The sequence below is a fragment of the Rhea americana genome, unplaced genomic scaffold (genome assembly GCF_003343005.1).
Source record: "Rhea americana isolate MKP2758 unplaced genomic scaffold, rheAme1 scaffold_101, whole genome shotgun sequence".
NCBI classification, from domain to species: domain Eukaryota; kingdom Metazoa; phylum Chordata; class Aves; order Rheiformes; family Rheidae; genus Rhea; species Rhea americana.
In genome coordinates this window covers 3,182,349-3,202,344 of record NW_028185051.1, presented here as the reverse complement: position 1 = coordinate 3,202,344, position 19,996 = coordinate 3,182,349, and the positions used below count along the sequence as shown (strand labels likewise).

Sequence of the window (19,996 nt, the reverse complement as noted above, 5' to 3'; positions counted from 1 at the left end):
CGTCGCGGCGGCGGCTTTGTTGCGGCCGCCCCAACGGCCGCCCTAACGGCCGCGGGGGCGCTCGCGGGGCGGCTGCGGGCGCGCGCGCGCGGCCCGGCAGGTAAAACCGTTGGGCGGCGGGCGGAGGCAGCCGGCGGAGGAGGAGCCGGGCGCCGCCGGTGCATCATGCTGGGCTGYTCCTCGCGACGCGCTGCTCGTTGAGCAGAAGCTCCTCGGAGAGGCCGCGGGGGTTGTTGCACGGCTCGAGGGTTTAAAGGCGTGATCGACACGGGAGAAGATGGGGTGAGGAGGAAGGTTTAATGATTACCTATCGAAACGGGCCTTTATCGATAACAGCGGGAAACTGGACTCGCTTGTCAGAACAGCTCATCAGAGGGCGTGTTGGCCCTTCTCCCTTCTCTTTATAAACGCGTGCCTTCTGGAAGAAGGTGTGGTGTGTGGATTACACTAATAAAGGGAAAATTCCTAGCCTGCAATGCTTCATAAGCAGAATTTTTCTGCAGTGCACTTGTTTTCCGCTCATATACATTAAACGAACTTTGCGTGTGCTTTATTCACACCAGCCATACTGAATGTGACCGTAGGAAACGTTTATAGAACAAGTGGTATAAACTCAGCATCTGCTCTATTAATCTGTGCTCCCAATGACTGGATGTAACCATGGAGCCACCCGCTTCTCAGCAATAACTTAGTAGTAGAATTGTAATAACTTACTGCAAATGTAAGGCCTCACTGTATCAGATGTTCCACAATGTATTTTCTGTTTTTCTTGAAAAGTAGTGTGAACAAATTAGACTATGTCATGAAGCAAACAAAGCCTGTTTTGTAGTGCATTCTGCCTGTGAGCGTGCATTTGTAGTACCTGTCCAACTTGCAGTGTTCTCAAGTTACTTATTCACACTARTAAAAGTCCACTGTATGGATTTTAGGGGAAAACCTAAGTAAGGAGAAAGGTGAACTTCTTATCTGATAACCAACAGGATAGAATTAAATACAGATTTTATGGACTGACTTTTTTTTTTTTGATTCTTACCTATGTTTTAAATCCATTTATGAGCTTAAAGTTGCTCAAAGATGCAGCTTACCACTGGAGCCTGATTTTCATTTTTTTACTAGGAGAAAATACGCTTTTACACCAAATCATACGTTTTTGGATAACTTATGGCTTGAGTAGTTACCTGACACTAATACTGCACGTGATACTGTGCAAACAGATACCTATGATGAGTTTTAAAGTTTCTGGAGGCCCATCTTGCAATTGGAGTTTGCTTGCTGAATTATAGGTTCAYCTGTCAGGCACAAAATGACTCAATTAATTACACAAACAGAAAATTCTGTTTTTCTGCTCTTTTTCTGCAGCCAGAATTAGGCTTTGTACTTGGGATCTATTTTCTTCTTTACAGCTTTTCACCTGATTATTCACTGCTTAATGATTCCTGTCTGTTTTATATATAAGTGTCTGGAATTCCCAGAAGCTTTGATTATCTCTGTGAGACAAGAACATAATTACGTGCAATAGGATGAGTGACTTAATGGAATATTTTTTCTGACATAAGGGTTTAAGAGGGAAAAYGCAGGCATGGACCAGAACAATATCAGTTTAGAGTAAAAAAATCTGGAATCTGTCTTCAGTACCATCATGTGAGCTAGTGTGACACTCCATGACTCAGTTTACCAGCTGGAGCATGTGTCACGATGGCATTTATTTCGAAAATTCTTGGGAAATATATTTGAAATTTGTGAGGGTTTTTGTGATCTCTGTGTTAAAATTATTATGTGTCTGCAAAGCAGAATTGTTAAATGCACCTTTGGGGTTGCTCTCCCTTTCTCACACTTCCTGTAAAGGAGGAAGAGRAAGAGGAAGGAGAAAAAAAGACCATGAGGAATTGGTAGCAGGGCAGAAATACTAATGCAAGGTAGTCCTCTTTTTGCACCTGCATTTGACTGTTTCCCTTAGAACATACACTGTGTTGGCCCCAGAGCATCTGTGTACACAGCACTTTCAGATGCATTTGATACATAATACTGTCTGTTCCTATTTTTTTCAGAGGTCATTGTGCTGACRTGTCTGACAAAGCAGAAATCATTTACTATGTAGAAAATAAAAGTACTTATTTACAAAAATAATAATTAAGCTAATCCAAATAATAACTGAGACTTAGTGTCCCTATCAACTGAGTGAGGTATGTTTGAGGGACCTTTACRTTTTCTCTTCATCACCTTGAACACTATTTATGTTACTGTGATTCCTCATCGCCTTTACTCTTATTCTCATCTTCTGGCTCCTAGAACAAGTTTGATGTAGCTGCTTCTGTAATCCTGTATGCCATGATTATTACCTAAGATACTTCTAGAGTCAATCTGCTGCTTATGAAGAATGCTGCRCAGAGAATAGTACTAGAAGGCAAATGCATTTGAAGAGTATATTACACAGCAGTATTAGTGATCCTTTTGCACTTACAGTGTCATCTTCCTGCCTCTAGCATGTGTTTGAACCATTGACCAAGGATAGTATTTATTAATTCAGCCATACTTARGGTGACAATCTGGTCAGGACAAAAACTATCTAAAAATAACTAGATGTACAACTTTTCCTTGGAATAGTGCACAGCATCCACAAAATGTCATGGTTAAAAAGCAAAACAAACCATTTTTTACAACAATCTGTGATGCACTTTCCATGGCTTGTTTTGTGCTGGCATACTTGGGAGTTCCCTGAGTGTCTGTTTCACTGTTTACGGTGCTTTCAGGGAAAGAGCTTTTGGGAAATTCCCTGAATTGTTGCTTATGCCTAGCATTGGGCTTTTGTGGTGCTTTTATATACATGCATAGTCCCCAAAAGTCATAGCCAAGGAAGRCTTAGCTTTGCAGAGGAACAGTGCCAGCCATTTACCCATGAAACAGGTGTTATATGAGGTTGCAATGGTGTGAAATAGAATTTAGGAGGGCCGTGCTTGGGACAGAGTTGCCACGGCATGCCAGGGTGCCCTGACTCTGTGCCGAAAAGCCTCCTTTGGCTGTTGGCCAGATAACTGAGCAGCAGTATCTCTGTATCAGCCATGTATTCCTGTCAGTTGGCCTGCTGGCCTTACCTGCAGCCAAAGTGTGACAGTGGATTGTGCCTGGCTAGTTGGGACCAGTTTATGCTTTGACGAAGGAACCTGGTTACTGCTTCTCCTGGAGGCTTGAACTGGAGGGGAACAGCTGTGCAGCTGACAGCGCTGCATCACACCCTGCATCCTGCCATGCTCATGAGTAGGTGCTGAAGTGGCTTTAGCCACAGACTTGGCAGAAGTATGGAGTCAGGCGTGGGTATGTAATAGCTGCTGCCAGTACCTGAAGCAATAGGAYAGAAGTGGGCCAGTGAGCTTCACTTGTGCTGACAAGTCAGTRGAGCTTATACCTGCGCCGAAGTAACTACTGCTCTGGGCACCAGCCTAAGGCGTGTTTCCACAGCCCAGCTGGGCTGAGACTACGATATGATACATCAAGAGTTCAAGAGTAAGCTCWAAAAAGGGGCAACCTTACTTGTGTGTCAAAAGGGAACACCTGCTTCGATGCGAAATCTGAGTAACAGCTATGCTTCTGTGTRTCTTTGGATTGGCTTTTGTTGTTGGAGTAGGAAATGCTTTATCTATTTTCAWACAGGGCTCTGCCGACTTGCTTGTATGTTTGGCCGTGTTTGCTCTCCTCCTGTCTTCCTCCTTCTCACAGATTAAGTCTCTTATTCTTTACCGTTTTTTTCTTGACCAGTGTTCTTTGCTGCTTCTGCAGCTTCGTTCTGTCTGGCTTAGGTCAGGCTCTTTGTGTTGCTCTGCCTCTCACTGGGGCATTAGGAGAAATCTTTGCTAGAGAGCTCGCTGCAGGGCTGGGTATCTCATACTTGAAAATACAGGTATGGAGGCACACAGTGTGGAACAGAAACCTAATTCTGCATTCCTTAACTCTCATGAATTTGAGCTCCTTACTGTTGAATTTGTTTTGTATAACATAAAGATGAAAAATGCACTGAAACTGGTGGAAATTCCTCTTAGGATTTGAGTGAGTTTTGTCCCTAACATAACAGCTATGATCTGTGATTTATACAAAATATTTAGATATAAAATCATGCTTCTGCCATATGCAGAACTTTCTTTAAGAAACCCAAAATCTGAATCTTTCTTAAAATCTTAAGTAAAGCAGCAGGTCAAAGCATCTTTCAAGATATTTGTTATCTCAAAGTTATGTTCTAATTAATGCAAAAAATGTAAAAAATAGTTTAAAATTACTTCATTTATGATTTTTTTCATGATTTTACATAGTATAAAATAGCATAAAGTTAGCTAAAGTAAAAGCATTAAACCCTCAGACTTTGATTTATGGTGTGCTTTGATAGGCATCTTAAAGATGTACTGATCTTTTTACTTCAGAAATACCTTTGTTCATGTACTTAGAATTTAAATACTTTTGTGCGGTTTTGTTGGATGCATACCAGCAATTTAGTAATACTTTTTTTCCCTACAGCTGTGAGCTGTTTCTTTTTCTGAAGCTCTGTCTTACTGAACTCACCACTGGAACATGCTCTTTTACTCTACAGTGGTGAAAGTCTGTTTGTAGGGAATAAAACAATTGATGTAGTGAAAAACCACGGGGGAAAAAATGTATCACATTAAAAGATTAGAGATGACCAGGGAAATAAGTAGTGCTTAGGCCACTTTCATTGATGTTTCTCTTGGTGGTAGTGCCAACTTGAGCTATTCCTTCGCTAAGACTTATCTAGTTGTGTGGGACGGTTCAGTGAGTTGATGAGCCTTGTTTGTGAAGTCCTTGGTTTTTGGCCTGAATTGGTGCCCTGACCCTGCTTCTTTGGAGGCTGCCCTAAAGCTTATGTCAGGGAGGAGCAGGGGCACACAGGAATGGCAGGAGGCTGGTGAGAAGGGGGCTGGAGAGCTGTATAACACAGCGCTGTCTCAAAGAGAAATGTCTGTGAAGCTACAGATACTTATTTAGGCTTCTTGGTAGTGATTTCGGCAACACRTGTAATGACACAGCAGTCACTGAGGGATTATTGACAGCTTTATTTTGTGTTTAACTTTCCATTTATACCCCTGCAGGAGCCAGTATTGTATTTGGATATGCTTTGGGTCAGTCAGCATCATCTTTCCATAAATGGATGTTTCAATAATACGGTGAAAATAAAACTCTTTCAGGACTTTAACTTGCTCTTTTATATTTTGGCAGGTTTGAAAAATGGCTGAAGATGGCAATGAGGAGACAATGTTTATTTGTAAGTATTAGAAGGAAGATGATTTATCTCTCCATGATGTGACTTGTCTACACAGAACATCTGAAATTAAAGACTAAAACAGACCTAGCTTTTATTTAGAAATACATTTATGTAAAGGAAGCTCAATAGCTTATGGAGGAGCAGAGAGAAGATTGCTAATTTTAAGCATACATGTTCTCCTGTTTTTTGCTGACAAATGCATAGAAAGACATCTGAATATGAATTAGTAGAACAGCTTTCTCGTAGCTGAAATAAGTGAGATTGAAGGCCTCAGGGCTGCCAGAGAGTTGTCTAAGCCTTTGTTTATACTGCCAATTTTGGCAACTAGGGATTGCTGTGGGGAACTCTGACACCTAGTGCAAGTTAAAGATTTGCACCGCCGCAGCAGGAGGCTGCAGCAGGCCCAGTAGGAGATGCACTGACAGACCTGCCAAGTCTCGCCCAGTGTTCACTGTTCTCTTGTGCCTCTGCAGCTAGGCCTGCAATTCTTGCGCTTGCAGCCTGGCTTTGTGGTCTACCTTGTGCTGTGTAACCCTTTGTGTGGCTTGGATCCACAGACCAATGGGCTCATGGAGCATGAAGAGACGCCCAGGGAGTCTGGTGGACAGTCCCATGCTTAATGTAGCCTGTCTAGTGGGCTTGTTCCACAGTGACTTGCTTGCCCTRCAGCTCCTGCTTGTCACATGTCAGGACCTGTAGGACCTTGTATTACAAGGACGAAAAGTTCAGAGATCTAGAGTCCACTAACATATTTGTATAAGGGGCCCAGATGTGGATCCGATTGGGGAAGAGCAGAGGGGAGAATTTGTCCTTGGATACACAGACTCTGAGCCTTGATGGCTCCTCAGCTGCACATCAACATTACCGCAACTATATAGGGAAGAAAGTTCCRCCTTTCCTGCTACCACAGATTTACGAGGGTTCTTTCGAAAATAGTGTTGACTGAATGGGGTTTTGGGGTTTGTTCGTTTGTTTTTTGAGTTGCAGATACTGGTGGTAAAGTTACTTTATTTTTCCCTTCATAAACAGATTTTGGTGGATAACAAAGAGTGTGGGAATGTGTTACCTTTTCTTAATTGCTGTGTGTCACACAGCCCTTTTTTTATCCCCTTTCAGTGGAGGCTGCAGTCAGTGAATTTCTTGAGCTTTCCAGGGCTCAGTGTAAGTTTATCCCATGGAACATGGGGACCACTTACATTCTGAAAAAGTGAATTTTTATGAATGATATTATGAACTCCCATCATTACCATTGTTGAGTATATATGTAATAGCCATCAGAGAGTTTTGGAATATTTCTTRTAAAAGTCTGTGAATATATTTCCTCCAGGGCAATTTACCATTTAACCATAGGCTTAGTTTCATATTTTTTCTGCGATCTTAACCTCTTKTAAGGTCACATACAGCAAGTATACCAGCCTTGGGGAATGTCAGCTGTTAGATTTCCCTCAGTTTTTGGGACGTGCCACATAGTGTCAGTGTAATGTTTTTCCTGCTTTGACCATTCATCCACAGTGGGGTTAGACATGTAGTGTGGTTCTTGCACGTAGTTTTGGACAATGCAGTGTGCTGCTTGTTGAGCATGTGCAGTGGTTATCTGTGCACAAGTGGGGGCTGCATAGGTGGAATTAAAAGATAAGGGGAATTGTGAAGTGGTTTGTTTCCTTTGGCACCAAAGCCTGTTTAAGAAGTTGTTGTTCTGGCTATTCCTTCCAGTTCCCGCTGGTTATGACAACTGTTTGTGAATGATATTCCAGTTCATTTCAGTAGTYTGGTTTACACATTCCTCTGCAGCTCTTCCACCCTCTTTGTTTATGGAAATTTATATTTAGCCCAGATTTTTTCAGTAATATTGTTTGCAATGGACATACAGGTAGTTGAGTTCAGCACACCTGAAGGGCAGGATGTTTTGGTAAACTACAGCCCAGGAGTGAGTGAGGCAATTTGGCTGTAGCCTTRGATTTGACACTGTAGCTACATAGCGCAGTTGTCATTTCCTTTGATGCAGCTATTTTTGATGTTTTAAAGCAAACTAGACTGGGAAATTGRTTCAACTGAAAAATAAAGTGTTGAGTAAAAAGGTTATTTTGTTACTGGATTCAGTAGGAGGCACCACAAGTGGCTGTAGAGGAAGAAGTGGCCAGGATTGGAGATTGCTTAAGTTGGTATTGAAATGTATGTGRATTTGCACTGCTATGCTGATTTTGTTGCCAGAATAAAACAAAATGGAGTTTTGTATTGTAGTTTGGGATTCCTTTTCTACGTCTTAGAAGAAATCCTTTTGTTAGTTCACTGATGTAAATGCTGGAAGGATAAGTTTCCAGTTAGGAATACAGAACATTCTTTCCAGAGCAGGGTATATATTCTTGAATACAATTGTCTTCTTTTTGTTGTTGTCCTCCCTCCAAAAATGTCTAGCTACCTCGCACTTTGCAAACTTCCTGAGTATATCTGGCTTGCCCTTACRAATGTGGAGCTCAGATGCAAATCAGCACTCTAGGAATATAACCTCTATGTGATGATCTCTTAAGCTGTGTCAACAGCTGACCAGGCAGTGCAGTCTGACAGCTGTTTTTCACAGTAGAGCAATGTGCATTTGGATTCCTGCTAAATTGGCTTATTTAAAAAGATTTCAAATTATCTGAGTCCTGAAATTGTTTCTTAGGAGCCATTTAGTTCTGGATAATTTACAGTCACTTGAACTAAAAGTTAATTTAGGAGAGCTGAAAATAAGGAGCAGCCAAATTGTATTGCTTGGTCAGCTGACTTGTTTGGAAAGGCACCAGAAGTTATCTCCAAGCACTGCTGACTGGGTGCCAGTTTCCCCCAGGCTGTRTGTGAGAAGTATGAGTGTATCAGGTGTGGTTCCAGGCAGAGCTTGGCACCTGCTGTGCATTCTTGCTCTGCTGAGGTCCATGGGGGGTTTGACTGCTGAYACCAGGGGCCAGGGTTTTTATCTCTATCTCTGAATAGACCACACTATCCAAGTTGTTTTTTAAAGGATTTGGACCTAGTGAAGATAGTAATGTGCTTTTCTTTAGCTGCTAGATGTTACAGCACTTTAGATAAAGAATAATCTCATCTTTAAGCAGAATATTTACTGTGGATGTGAGGCAAATACCTTCATGGAGGAAAAAATTCAAACAAATGTCTTCTGATAGTATCTGTATTATCCATTACCTCATCTGCATAGGTGCCGGCTATTAACTTGTCATTCAATCATACATGTCCTTTTAAGCAATATAAATGAGCAACTGCTTATATATTATGTGCTTGGTGGCAGATTTTTGTATTTATCTCTTGAAGGAAAGAGGCAGATACTCTACAGATGTGTTTTGCATGAACCTTTTTGCATGCTTTCTGTGTGGTTACAGGGTGCGAAGACTGTGGGCAGTACCATGATTCAGAGTGTCCTGAACTGGGCCCAGTGGTGACAGTAAAAGAYTCCTTTGTATTGAGCAGAGCCAGGTAAGTAACATTCATGTTAGCTTTAATTAACCAATGCTCCTGTTAGTTCTTTAAAGCATATTTACTGTTTGATAGCCCAGTCTGCAAAAAGGACATAACCTTATTTAAATAGAAAAACTAAAGCACACGCTTTAAGTGCTCTGCTGAATTGAAGCCAAAAAATATCTTGCTGCTCATTCAGGACTTGGCTTCTTTGCTGAGGTTTCCGGCAGAGTTGGATATTGCCAGATGGGGTGATGGCTTCTGTTTTGGCAGAGTACCTGCAACTTGTTCTCCTCCTCAGATGTATCATACCAGTTTCAGACAAGTATATGATGGTTTCCCAGTGGTATGAATGGTTGCTCGATATAACCTCTGTATATCCACTTCTACTGAGAACCCAAACAAATTGTTCTTCTCATTTTTATGAGTCTTYAAGAATGATTACAGATACTACTTTCGTCACAGCAGAAGTATYCATGCTTGCCAAAGGAAACAAACAGAGTACATTTAGTTAGGAGAAAAGAATACTGAGTAGTGATTCTACAGAGAAATGCAATCAGTCATTGTCAGCAAAATTTATATTAAGCTGCAAAATATTGGGCTTTTGCTAAGGAGAAGAGACAGCTGTCATGAAGAGGCAGTACCACACCCATTTTTCTGGGATTTCTGGAAGTCCAGCACCTTGACTGAAGCTCCTGCTAGAACAGCTTCTGCTGTTCTAAATGAACTCCAGCAGCTAATGTTAATGGGGACTGCTGTCCTCATAGCCCTGACAATAGATTTACTTCATTGATAAGGGTAATTTTGAAATGCTGTAGTAATGGTAGAAAATGATGATGGAGGTGGGTTTCTAAAACAGTAACGGAGCAATGTGGTAGATCTCCAATCTRTACTAAGTAGATGCAATTACAAGTTCAACTATGATTTCCTAGCTTTTATCATTTTTTCTTTCTTTTGTTACACTGTGATTTAGTATGCCTGATGTTCCAACTGAGAATGTTTGTCAATGTGGTGTGTTAGCACTAGTTTTCAGCCTTTTTTGACATGCAGATGCATACATGTTTTCTAGTAGGAGTGTTGGCTGCTGGATAGTGATAGAGTTAAAAAAAATAACTGTTATAGTAAAATGTATTTATTTTCCCGAAGAATTAACAGTTGAAAGTAGATAAGATAACAAAGGGGAAGAAGAAATGTCATTGCAATCTTTATTTTACGTTTGGGAAACAGTAGCTAAGAGAGTGGGTTGTCTGAGGTTGAGGGGAAATTTAACCACAAACTGGATCTGAATCTCATAAATACCAATCTAGTCACTTAATCACCTGATTGTTATTTTCCTCAGTCCTACTGAAAAGATAAAATGGATACTCTATGATTTGAAAAAGATATGTTAAGAAACATGTCTCCTGAACTCCACCATTGCTAACTTTGCATATTCTGTTATTAAAACTGAAAGCTTTTTTTAAAATTAATTTGCTTATCACTAAGATTGTAAACTTTTAAATTTTCTCCATCTAGACATGAAAGTAGATCAGCTAGTTTCAGCTGGTATAGAGTAGTCAGTAGTCTGTCTGATTATTTTTAGGTTTTCATCCATTAGCACAGAGCTGAAAAACCAAAGTTGCAGTTGGTATCTATAGAACCAATATGGTGGTTCCAGTCACAGACTTTTTCTGGAAGATTTTCTCTCTGAGTTTTATGTAGAAAAGATACTTACATACAGTTCTTCTCAGAAGGTGATCTGGTAAGTGAGAGAGGCACTGAAGACAGAAGCACTTGTGATCTGTGTCTGGATGTAATAAGGGAGCTAGAAAACCGAAGAGAAATCTACAGGACTGTCATCTTAAGAGCTGCGATCTGCTTTAGTATGTAAGGTGTTTGAATTTGGAGAAGAACGTAGATTATTTTAAAATTAAGTTTTATCAAAGCAAAAACATTTAGAGACTATAAGATAATTCAGATTGAAAGAGATCTCAGAATGTTCCAGGCAGAACTAACATCCAGTCTGAAYCTCTTTTGTTTTAGTTCATGTCCATTGTCTCTTGTCCTCCCACCATGCACCCCTGGGAGGATCCTGGCTCCCTTGTCTAGGTGACATCCCTGTAGGCACTGGGGGTTGGCTGTTAGGTCCTCCTGCAGCTGTCCTTTCCCCCAGCTGAGCAAGCCTCACTCCCCCATCCTCTCCTCTTGAGTGAGTTCTCCAGACCCTGACTACCCTAGTGGCTTTGCCCTGAACTYGACCCAGTTTGTTGATGTCTCTTCCGTACTGGGGGCCCAAAATTGGACACAGTGCATAGATGAGGTTTAACAAGTGCCAAATAGAGGGAAACAGTCACTTCCCTAACTCTCCTTGTGGTGATCCTGTTCATACAGCCCAAGACACAKCTGCTTGCTGTTGCTGGGGAACACCACGTGCTCGCATCCAGCTCACTGTCCACCACAACCCCCAGTGCCTTTCTTGCAGAGCTGCTCCCCAGCCAGACTGTACCCAACCTGCACTATGGCCAAGGCGCTCTCCTTYCCATGGCAGGGCTCTTTATTTGTCTTTGCTGAATTTCATAAGATTCCTGCTGGCCCATCCCTCCAGCCAATTCCARGCGTTGCCAACTGTTCCTCTCTGATGTGATCTGCAAACTGGTGAGAGTGCAGTCATTGATGAAGATGTTAAACAGAACAGATCCTAACACATATTCCTGTGGTACCCCACTTTGTTACTAGCCTGAAGGTAGAGTATGAACCATTGGCCATGACTCTCTGAGCCCAACCATCCAACAAGTTATTTACCCAAGTAGTTGTGCACCCGTTCGGACCATAATACCCCAACTTGGATACAAGGGACAGAGCTGAAAGCCTTGCCTTGATAAGATCAAGGTAAATGATTGCTCTTCCCTCATCCACAAATGTAGTCATTTTATCTTGGAAGGCAATTGGTTTGTCAGGTGTGATTTACCCTTGGTCAATCCATGTTGGCTGTTTCCAATCACCTTGTTCTCCTTCATGTGCTCACAAGTGGTTCCAGAAAGAACTTGCTCGGTGATTTTCCCAGGGACTGAAGGCAAGATAGGTGGCCTGTAGTTGCTTGGTGATTCTTTTAGCCTTTTTTGAAGATAGCTGCAACATTTGCCTTTCTTCGGTCATTATGGATCTCCCTTGATCCCCATAATCTTTCAAAGATGATAGACAGTGGCCTCACGATGTTATCAGTCAGCTTCCCTGGACTTCTGTGTGTTGAGCTCTGGAGTAAACCCTGACTCAAACTTCTTGCACTGCTGGTAGTTCTCTGTTTATTTATAAATCCTGATGGAAATCAGAGATTTCTGTCACTGGAGAATGGAGAAATGGGTGCTGACTTCTTCCTCCCTGGGTTCCTGCAGGTTTGTGCCATACATAACTGTTCTGCATAGCATCTGTTTTTTCTCGATTTTCTCTTCAATTCTTAGATCATCTCTGCCTTCCAATTTGGAGATAAGACAACTGGAAGACGGGACTGAAGGTGTATTTGCCCTGACTCAGCTAGTGAAGCGTACCCAGTTTGGCCCATTTGAATCCAAGAGAGTTGCCAAACTGGAAAAAGAATCAGTTTTTCCTCTGAAGGTAAGACGCAGCAGATGAAAAGCAGTAACATGGGGTCTGTTTACCTGCGATGATTTTATCCTATCTTCAACTATGAAAAAGTGATGGAGGAGAGAAATATTTGGGGCATCTTTTAAGCATGCCTGATAACAAGCCACCTGCACAAGCCTTCCTTGGACAAGATACAGAAGAAATTAACAAGGGGCATGTTCAACGTCATTGAAGTGAATGTCCTTATAGGAGACAAGGCGAGGATAAAGTCCTGAAAACTGCTCATCTTTCACCTTCTGCACATAATGATACAGGAAGGGTCATGACTATAGCAGTTCATTTCAATGTTTTAGTGAAGTTCTTCAATTTGATCCTGTTTTCTCAATGGGTTGCACCTGCATTAGGTTTATGGAACACTCCGTTTTTTGATTTTTTGGGGGGTTTTTTTGTTTGTTTGTTTTGTTTTTTTTGTTTGTTTTTTGGTCTTCCATTTGTATTACACTTCTGTTGACAAGCTGTGTGGAAAAAACACTATGGTAAAAATGTAATTCAGTCTTCCCTTTTCAGTAATACTGATTTAGATCAGTAATTAAGGTTTAGAAATGCAATTCAAGGGCTAATGAGTATTTCACAGTGTACTGTTTGGATTTCCCCCATTCCCCTTGATCCAGTCATTCAAATTCCAGTGAGAAAATAGTGGCTAAAGCAAGACTTCTTAGAATAGAAGTTCATTCTGTTCCCATTCTGCCACTAGTACTCTATCTTGGCCTTATTCATTTGAAGATGTGACTGATGCTTTTCTGATGCAAGTGGTGAGGCTTGCTTTGTTTCTAATACACATGCAATGAAAGATGTGCAAAAGCAGAAAATTAAAACTCTTTTTAGGTTGGTTTTATTACTGTGTATTTTGCTTGTTTGCCTGTCTGGCAGGTGTTCCAGAAGGATGGGCCCCTACTGTATTTYGATACCTCAAATGAAGATGATTGCAACTGGATGATGATGGTGCGACCAGCCACCGAATATGAACATCAGAACTTAACTGCCTTTCAGCATGACAGTGATATTTACTTCACCACCTCCCGGGACATTCCACCAGGAACTGAGCTGCGAGTGTGGTATGCAGCTTTTTACGCCAAAAAAATGGAAAAGCCAGTGCTGAAGCAGGTCACTAGTATTGCCAATGGTATGTGTGGGGGCCTTTTTTCCTTCCTAAGGGCCCAGGGACTGATGATCTCCTGCTGTGGCAGTTGATACTGCTTTTTAATAGGCTCTGACCCTGAATTTGTTAGCTTTTAGAGTCAGGCTAACCAACATACCTGATTGTCATACCAGAAGAAACATAGATTTTTCACCATGATGTATGTGAGTTTTCAGAAAGAGATGGATAAGCTAGTTGATCATTCAGCCTCTCAAACTGAGCAAACTGGATAAATAGTTCTTAACTAAAGAACTGGTAATTGCATCAAAACACGTGGGTAGAAGAGCTTTCATCTTCTTTGCGAAGTAACCTCAATGTCATAGTAAGTCTAAATGTATATGCAGATTTGCCAAAGAAGCCATTCTCTTTCAGTTGTAATGGAGCCTTACACAAGATTCACTAGAACAAGATAAACTCAAAACTGAACTGTCATTCTGCATGATAGCTTGTGCATTGGCAAGGAGAGACAGCAGATTTATTAGAATCTGTATTAGAATTACCAGAGGTCTTTTATTCCTCTGCCTCTCAATTTTCTTCTACTCTTATGTTTATATAGCTAAAAGGCAAGGTCCTTAAGCATTGCAAGGGCATTTTTTTCTATTGTTGAGTTGGCAGTATTCCCATACAGTGTTATTGCTATGCTGAATGTAATTTGGGGGTGACAAATAGCTCAGGGAGATGCCATTGCCATTAATATGCTTTGAGGCTATTCCTGGTGGTAAGCATAGTCTTAAGTGCTACAGCTGAATCAGTGCTGTTAATATGTTTCAGAATTCCAAGATTTTTCCTTTTGGTATTAATTAAGAGGTTTCCTCTTTTTCCTCTTTTGTTTAACCTGTTCGTGTATTTTTGTGTGCATATATACAACACAAATTGTTCAGGTGCATTCTGTTCAGCCCTTTCAATATACGCTCCACAATATGAAAGGCATATTGTGTGAGATTCAAGCATAAGAATGTCCTGGTTAGGATTTTATGTAAAATTCTTTTTTTACACCTGCTATAGGGCAAAGCTTTCTGGCTATGATTATTGCCCCTTAGCACAGAGCAAGAGAGCCAAAGTGCCTGGAAAGTAATGAAAAAGAACTGTTTTTCCTCTCCACAGATATGTGCCTGGTAGTAATGGAATATGATAAGGAAGGGAACAAAATCTCTTCAAAGCCTTCATCTGCTGTCTTCTCTCATAAAAAAGCGAAGAAATCCAGCATACCAGTAGCTGATACAGCAAGTATGCAAAATTGTAGTATTTTTAAGAGAGCTACAGGACAGATTCAGATCTAAGAGCCACTAGATTTACCACATTTATGCATCTATTATGGCTATATAACATTCAGTAAATAATTAATTCAGTGACAATTCGAAAGTCTGTTTTTGTTTTCATGGATCATGCTTAAAATACTCATACAAGTTAAAAAGTGAGAGAGTCCTAAAACTTCTAGGTACATATTTTTCATTAATTCTATAACTGCTTCTGACTTTGGAGGTGGTTAGGGTTGCAGGAGGGGATGAGCAGGTGTTCCAAAGAAAATTGATCAACTTCTTGTGCAAGGTGCAATAGTTTGTCAGGTGCTAGAAGAAAATAAAAGTATGTGAGCATAGGAGCAGTGCTGTTTGGAAATGACAAGAACAGCAGCTATCCCCAAATTACAACATGATAAGAAGTATAGTAGAGTTCAGACTGTACTTGATCACAGGAACTCAAATTTAGACAAACTTACATGCAAAGCAAATACTGTTGGAGAAGAACAAATGGCTTAGGAAGTCCCTAGTTGTGTCAGAGAATCTCAGTCCCTGAAGTTAATCATGAAGCAACAAAACCCCCTAGTCTCTAATAAGTGGAAGGGTGAAATTAAGAACCCATTTAACACAACTTGCTACATCTAAATGCAAAATCAGAATACATAGTACAGGAATCTGGATCAAAAGAAAGTATTCTGTGTTGTCTTTGGAAAGTTGTTTTGCTAAATTTTGCTTATTGGTATTAACAGTAGCGAGGAGAGGAAGAGTGGCTGGAGATGTGTACAGAGCACTTTCTCAGAAGTATATAGCATTACAGCTAAAATGTAGAAACTGGCTGGAGAGCTGTCTTTTCATTTTGGCATAACTTTAATTTTTCTGGGAAAAAATTATGAAGAACTTGAACAGCCCCTCCTACCTCCTTCATCCTGCTATTGGAAAGTCCAGCTGCAGTAGAAACAGAATGCTGTGTACTGTGCTTTGGGAAACCTAAAATATTCCCACTGTTGCAATATTTTGGTGTTTCCAAAACAAAATACGCTTTTTTTTGATTCTGACTGCTTGCCTACAAAGCTGTTGTAGACTGACAGAGCCATGTTTCCAAGTAAAGTGGAAACACTTTACATAGGCTTATAGGCTCAGTGGCCTACCTGGAGGCCTAAAGACAGAGCAGTCTTCCTGGAAAACCAGTACATAAGTGGGGTCTTTGGGTTTCCTGCTTGAGCTATATAAGGAGCAAGCGAAGTGCAGAAACAGGGACAATTTTCCAAAACAGACTTCAGTTTTGCAAATAGCATTTTTTTTCAGTTTTATTAGCATGCAACTTCATAAGACACAGCTAACAGCTTACATGGTGCTTACTAACATGATTATTTTTCTTCTAGTTAGGAAAAATATTGCAGCTTAAGTTGGCTGTTTTGGCCTCATGGGCAAACATTTCAAGACAGGAGATTCTTTCCATAGCCTTTTCAGGAGGAATATCTGTTGTTACTGAGTCATTTTTTTATTTATTACAGCATGGATAAGATCAGACCTCTGTAGTTGCAGTGCACTGAACACACGTGTGACAAGGAGTAATCTCTGCCCCAGAAAATATCCTATTTCAGTTTAAGAGACAACAGTGGGAGGGAGGAAGTTATGTTTATCATTGCTGTACAGATGAGGATTGGAGGCAGAGAGAGAGATTAACTGACTTGCTCACTGTCATGCAGGAGATTTATGGCAGGAACAAAGTATAATTTGCATCTCCTGTGCTGCTATTCGCTTAACCTAATTGCAGAGCCACCCTGCTTCTCTGGGGGATTCTTGTAGACTGGAATATTCAGCTGTGTGTGTACCAAAATATCTGTGAACCAGTCCACATTTATCAGATACTCTTGATAAATTTAGGCAGATCATCCAAGGACTTAAAGAACAGTGGACTGTGAGCCGAGTACCATTTTCTTGATTTTTTTTTTCATTCCTTATCCATTTCCCTCCCCTTAAGTAAAGAAAAGAATTTTCTACTAGTTTATTTAAAATAATATTTATTTTTTCTTTATTTTCTTTGTGTATGTGAGCTCATGTTATTTAAAACATTAATATGGTAGTTCGTAGAATATCAAGTTAATGAAAATGCTCAAAAACAGGTTTCATTGTCATCACGATTACTTCTGTTAATCTAAATATTCTTGTTTCTGTGATGCTCTTCAAAGGGAGCAAGGAGGCTTTTTCTACTTCTGTCTTCAGCTGGCCTAGAAGAGTACTGGTAACTTTAAAGGTGCTTAAGATTAGTCACAGCAGAGATACTTTGTATTGTCTTGATCATCACACTTCTTCAGTAGGTGATAAAGAGTTCCTCAAGAGTTTACAAGAGCTCCAGCGTACTCTCCTGGCACCAGCTGATTTCTGTTCTGACTTTTCAGGTGTTCATGTAGTCACAGAGAATAAATCATATTTCAGAATTTATAACAGTTGCTTGCAAATTGTACGCATTCAGCTATGTGACTAGTAGTTTTGTTTGGTACACGGATGAAATGTAGCTGGGAAGTTGAGAATTAAGCAGCTGCCTCAGTAGGCCTATTACTGCTCAAATGGTGTCTTGTGATATGCAGAGAGTCCTTACAAGTTAAATAAGGTAACAAGGATTTTCAAAGCTTTTGAGTATTTCTTTTTGTCATGATTTAGTGAACACTCCAGAAGGCAGTGGATCTGCAGAAGCAGAGTCCAGCCAGTGGACGTGTAAAGTGTGTTCATCTGCTTTCCAGGAGCCTCAGCTACTGACGGGTAAGAAGGGTTAGAAATTCTTGAAAGACTATTAGAGACATTAGGAGAATACTGCTCTTGCAGAGCAAGATGTTGTGAAGCCATTTCCCTATCCATGATGCAGTAAGATAAAGGTTTTACGTGTTTTGGTTACTTATTCTTAAAAAAAAGAGAGGGTGTGGAACAGTGACATTACTGATACTGGCAGCTGGCAACTCTCTAGATAAACAGCTGTAGTACTGAATCTAGAAGAAATGAAATTGTTGTCTAGATGGTATCATGTGGATGCTGAAAACATGAAGAACAGTGAACTCAGTGAACTGTTTGTAAGATCAGTGATGCCAGCTTATGCTTAGTGATATTTTCTGTCTGATATTTACAGGACAGATTAAGTAATGCTAATAAGATTATTTTCCTGCATTTCATTTGCAATTACTTTATATGATTTTCAAAAGAATTTGAGCTCTAAAGATTATTTTATGAATAATTTTTGAAAAAGAGACTCAGGTTGCAAAATCTCATGGGCCTTTGGAAAAAATGGATTCATTATCAGTGGGGCACAGCCTTTTTCCAGTGATATCTAACAAACCTCTTAAAAACTTCAGTCCATGTTAGTTATCATTTGAATGTTTAATAGATAGTATGCTGAGAGTTAAGTACAGAGTATTTTGAGAGAGTTTAATAGAGAATATTTTGAAATGAGGCTATTAAGTGAGGCTGACCTGATAGATAGGCTTCAGTTTGATTTATACCTTTGAGTGTTTCATGACAGTATCTTCTCTCTTTGCTCTCATGTTCTTTACCATTCATACAGAGCATTTGCTGAGTCACCTGGAACAAGCCAAAGGTGCCCCCCAAACAAGCCAAAATGAGGTTGTTCCAGAGAAAGCAACAGAGACTCCCTCTGTGGATCAGCCCACAGTTTGTGATAAAACTACTAGTGCCAGTGCAGACTCAAGAAGGAAGGCCAGACGGGGAAGAAAGCCGAAAACAGCAAAAGCAGAAACACCCCTTGTCATTGTTAAAGAGAAAGATCCTGCAGGTAAAACAGAGAGACTTGATAAAAGAATGAGCACATATGCCCTCGTCTGCCTTCTCAGAAAGACCTAAAAAGTAGCACACAGACGGGGTGGAGGTTTTTAGTTTGTATGTAGATTACTAAAGCAGATGATTTACAAATTTATGTTAATTATCTCTGAGTTCTTAGTCTACACTAAATATTGCAACATCTACACTTAGGTAGTCTGCTTTCTCTTGCAAGAGTTTTAGTAATAGAGAAGCCCAGAGAAACAGGGGATAGTAGTTAGAAGAGACCTGCCGTGGTTCATGTAAGCAGAAATAGGAGGGGAAGGATCCTCCCAAGGTTACCTTCCTTTCTCTATCTTAGTAGGAAATTATGTTAGTTCTAGTAGGAAATTGCATGATGCATAGTCAACTTTCCCCTTAGCAGTAGGTTGGGGAACTGCTAAATCAAAAAAGAACCTACTGTAAAAAATTTTTGGCTATGTTACTAGTGACTCGGTAGCTTCTTTCACTATATGGCAAGTCTTATGAAGTTATTAGCCATCATGAGTTATTTTTCATAGATGCCAGTTCAGTGCCATATCCTATTACAAATCTGAAAGCAAAATTCTGCATTGAAGTTTTCTATCTAGCTATCCACCTTAATGCCGTATTTTTGTGATGTGTTTGCAGTGGAACGTGTAGCTGAAATTGTAACTGAGGTCCCACCTGATGAGGTAGCCCTACCTTCAGCTGCAGAAGAGAGGATTATGGAATTGGTTTTAGGAAAGATGCCTAGCACCACAAATAGCATCAGTTCAGTGACAAAGTAAGTGTTCTGGGGTGCAGAATTTCCTCTCAGTTAAGACTATGTAGCATGTAACAGTTCTGCTCAAATTCTGGGCCTGCAGAGCTCTTTTCCGTTAGTATAAAATTGTGTGCTGCTGCTAGAAGAGCTGCTTCGAAATGCCACAAAGATGGCTTGTGCGCTAGAAGATAGTGCATAGTTGGTGTGATATTGGTGGTATGAATGTTGGAGTACAGACCATGTAAATTTGATCTTCTATCATGTTACTGCCTTTACTTAATGTGATTCTTGCAGCTATATGGTGAAATGTTACTCCTGTTGAGTGTTGGTGATAATATAGACAAAGAATATACATTAGCCATTATTATTCAATCTTACTTGTGTCTTAATTTGTAATGACTTCAAATTCATTTGCATATGTGATACCTCAGAGTGAGAGCTGTGAATGGAAAATTTTTGGTTCTGAACTGATGTTCAGTATAACAGAACATCAAGGAGAGTGAAATATCATTTGATTCTTGATCATTTGAATTTAGATTATTTTATGTCTTTTTGTCTCAGTAGGATTGATTTTTTGTGTAGGGCTCATAATGCTATAAAATGAAGTCCCTAGCAGGTGGAGAGCCATCAAAAATTGCTGAGAAATGAGCAGTACTGCTTGTTGGTGCTTTGCTGCTCTCTTACCATATATGCTTTTTGCATGAATACTACCAAGTTTTCTAAGCTCAAATAGT

General features: G+C 40.3%; 1 protein-coding gene across 9 annotated transcripts in view; it reads left to right on the top strand.

Moving 5' to 3' along the window:
- Positions 1–105: 105 nt before the first annotated feature.
- PRDM15 (PR/SET domain 15) overlaps positions 106–19,996 on the top strand; it is a 39,822-nt gene continuing 19,931 nt past the window's right edge. For 4 of the 9 annotated variants that reach the window (XM_085305192.1, XM_085305174.1, XM_085305182.1 and 1 more), the window contains exons 1-9: positions 106–282; positions 5,221–5,266; positions 8,638–8,731; positions 12,151–12,304; positions 13,205–13,457; positions 14,577–14,699; positions 17,375–17,473; positions 18,267–18,494; positions 19,148–19,283. In XM_085305192.1, coding sequence (XP_085161318.1) covers positions 5,230–5,266; positions 8,638–8,731; positions 12,151–12,304; positions 13,205–13,457; positions 14,577–14,699; positions 17,375–17,473; positions 18,267–18,494; positions 19,148–19,283 — 1,124 coding nt within the window. In that variant the 5' untranslated portion in view covers positions 106–282; positions 5,221–5,229. Of the gene's footprint in view, positions 283–5,103; positions 5,124–5,220; positions 5,267–8,637; positions 8,732–12,150; positions 12,305–13,204; positions 13,458–14,576; positions 14,700–17,374; positions 17,474–18,266; positions 18,495–19,147; positions 19,284–19,996 lie in introns of those variants that run through there. The other 5 variants (XM_085305209.1, XM_085305200.1, XM_085305165.1 and 2 more) reach the window with 4 other exon arrangements.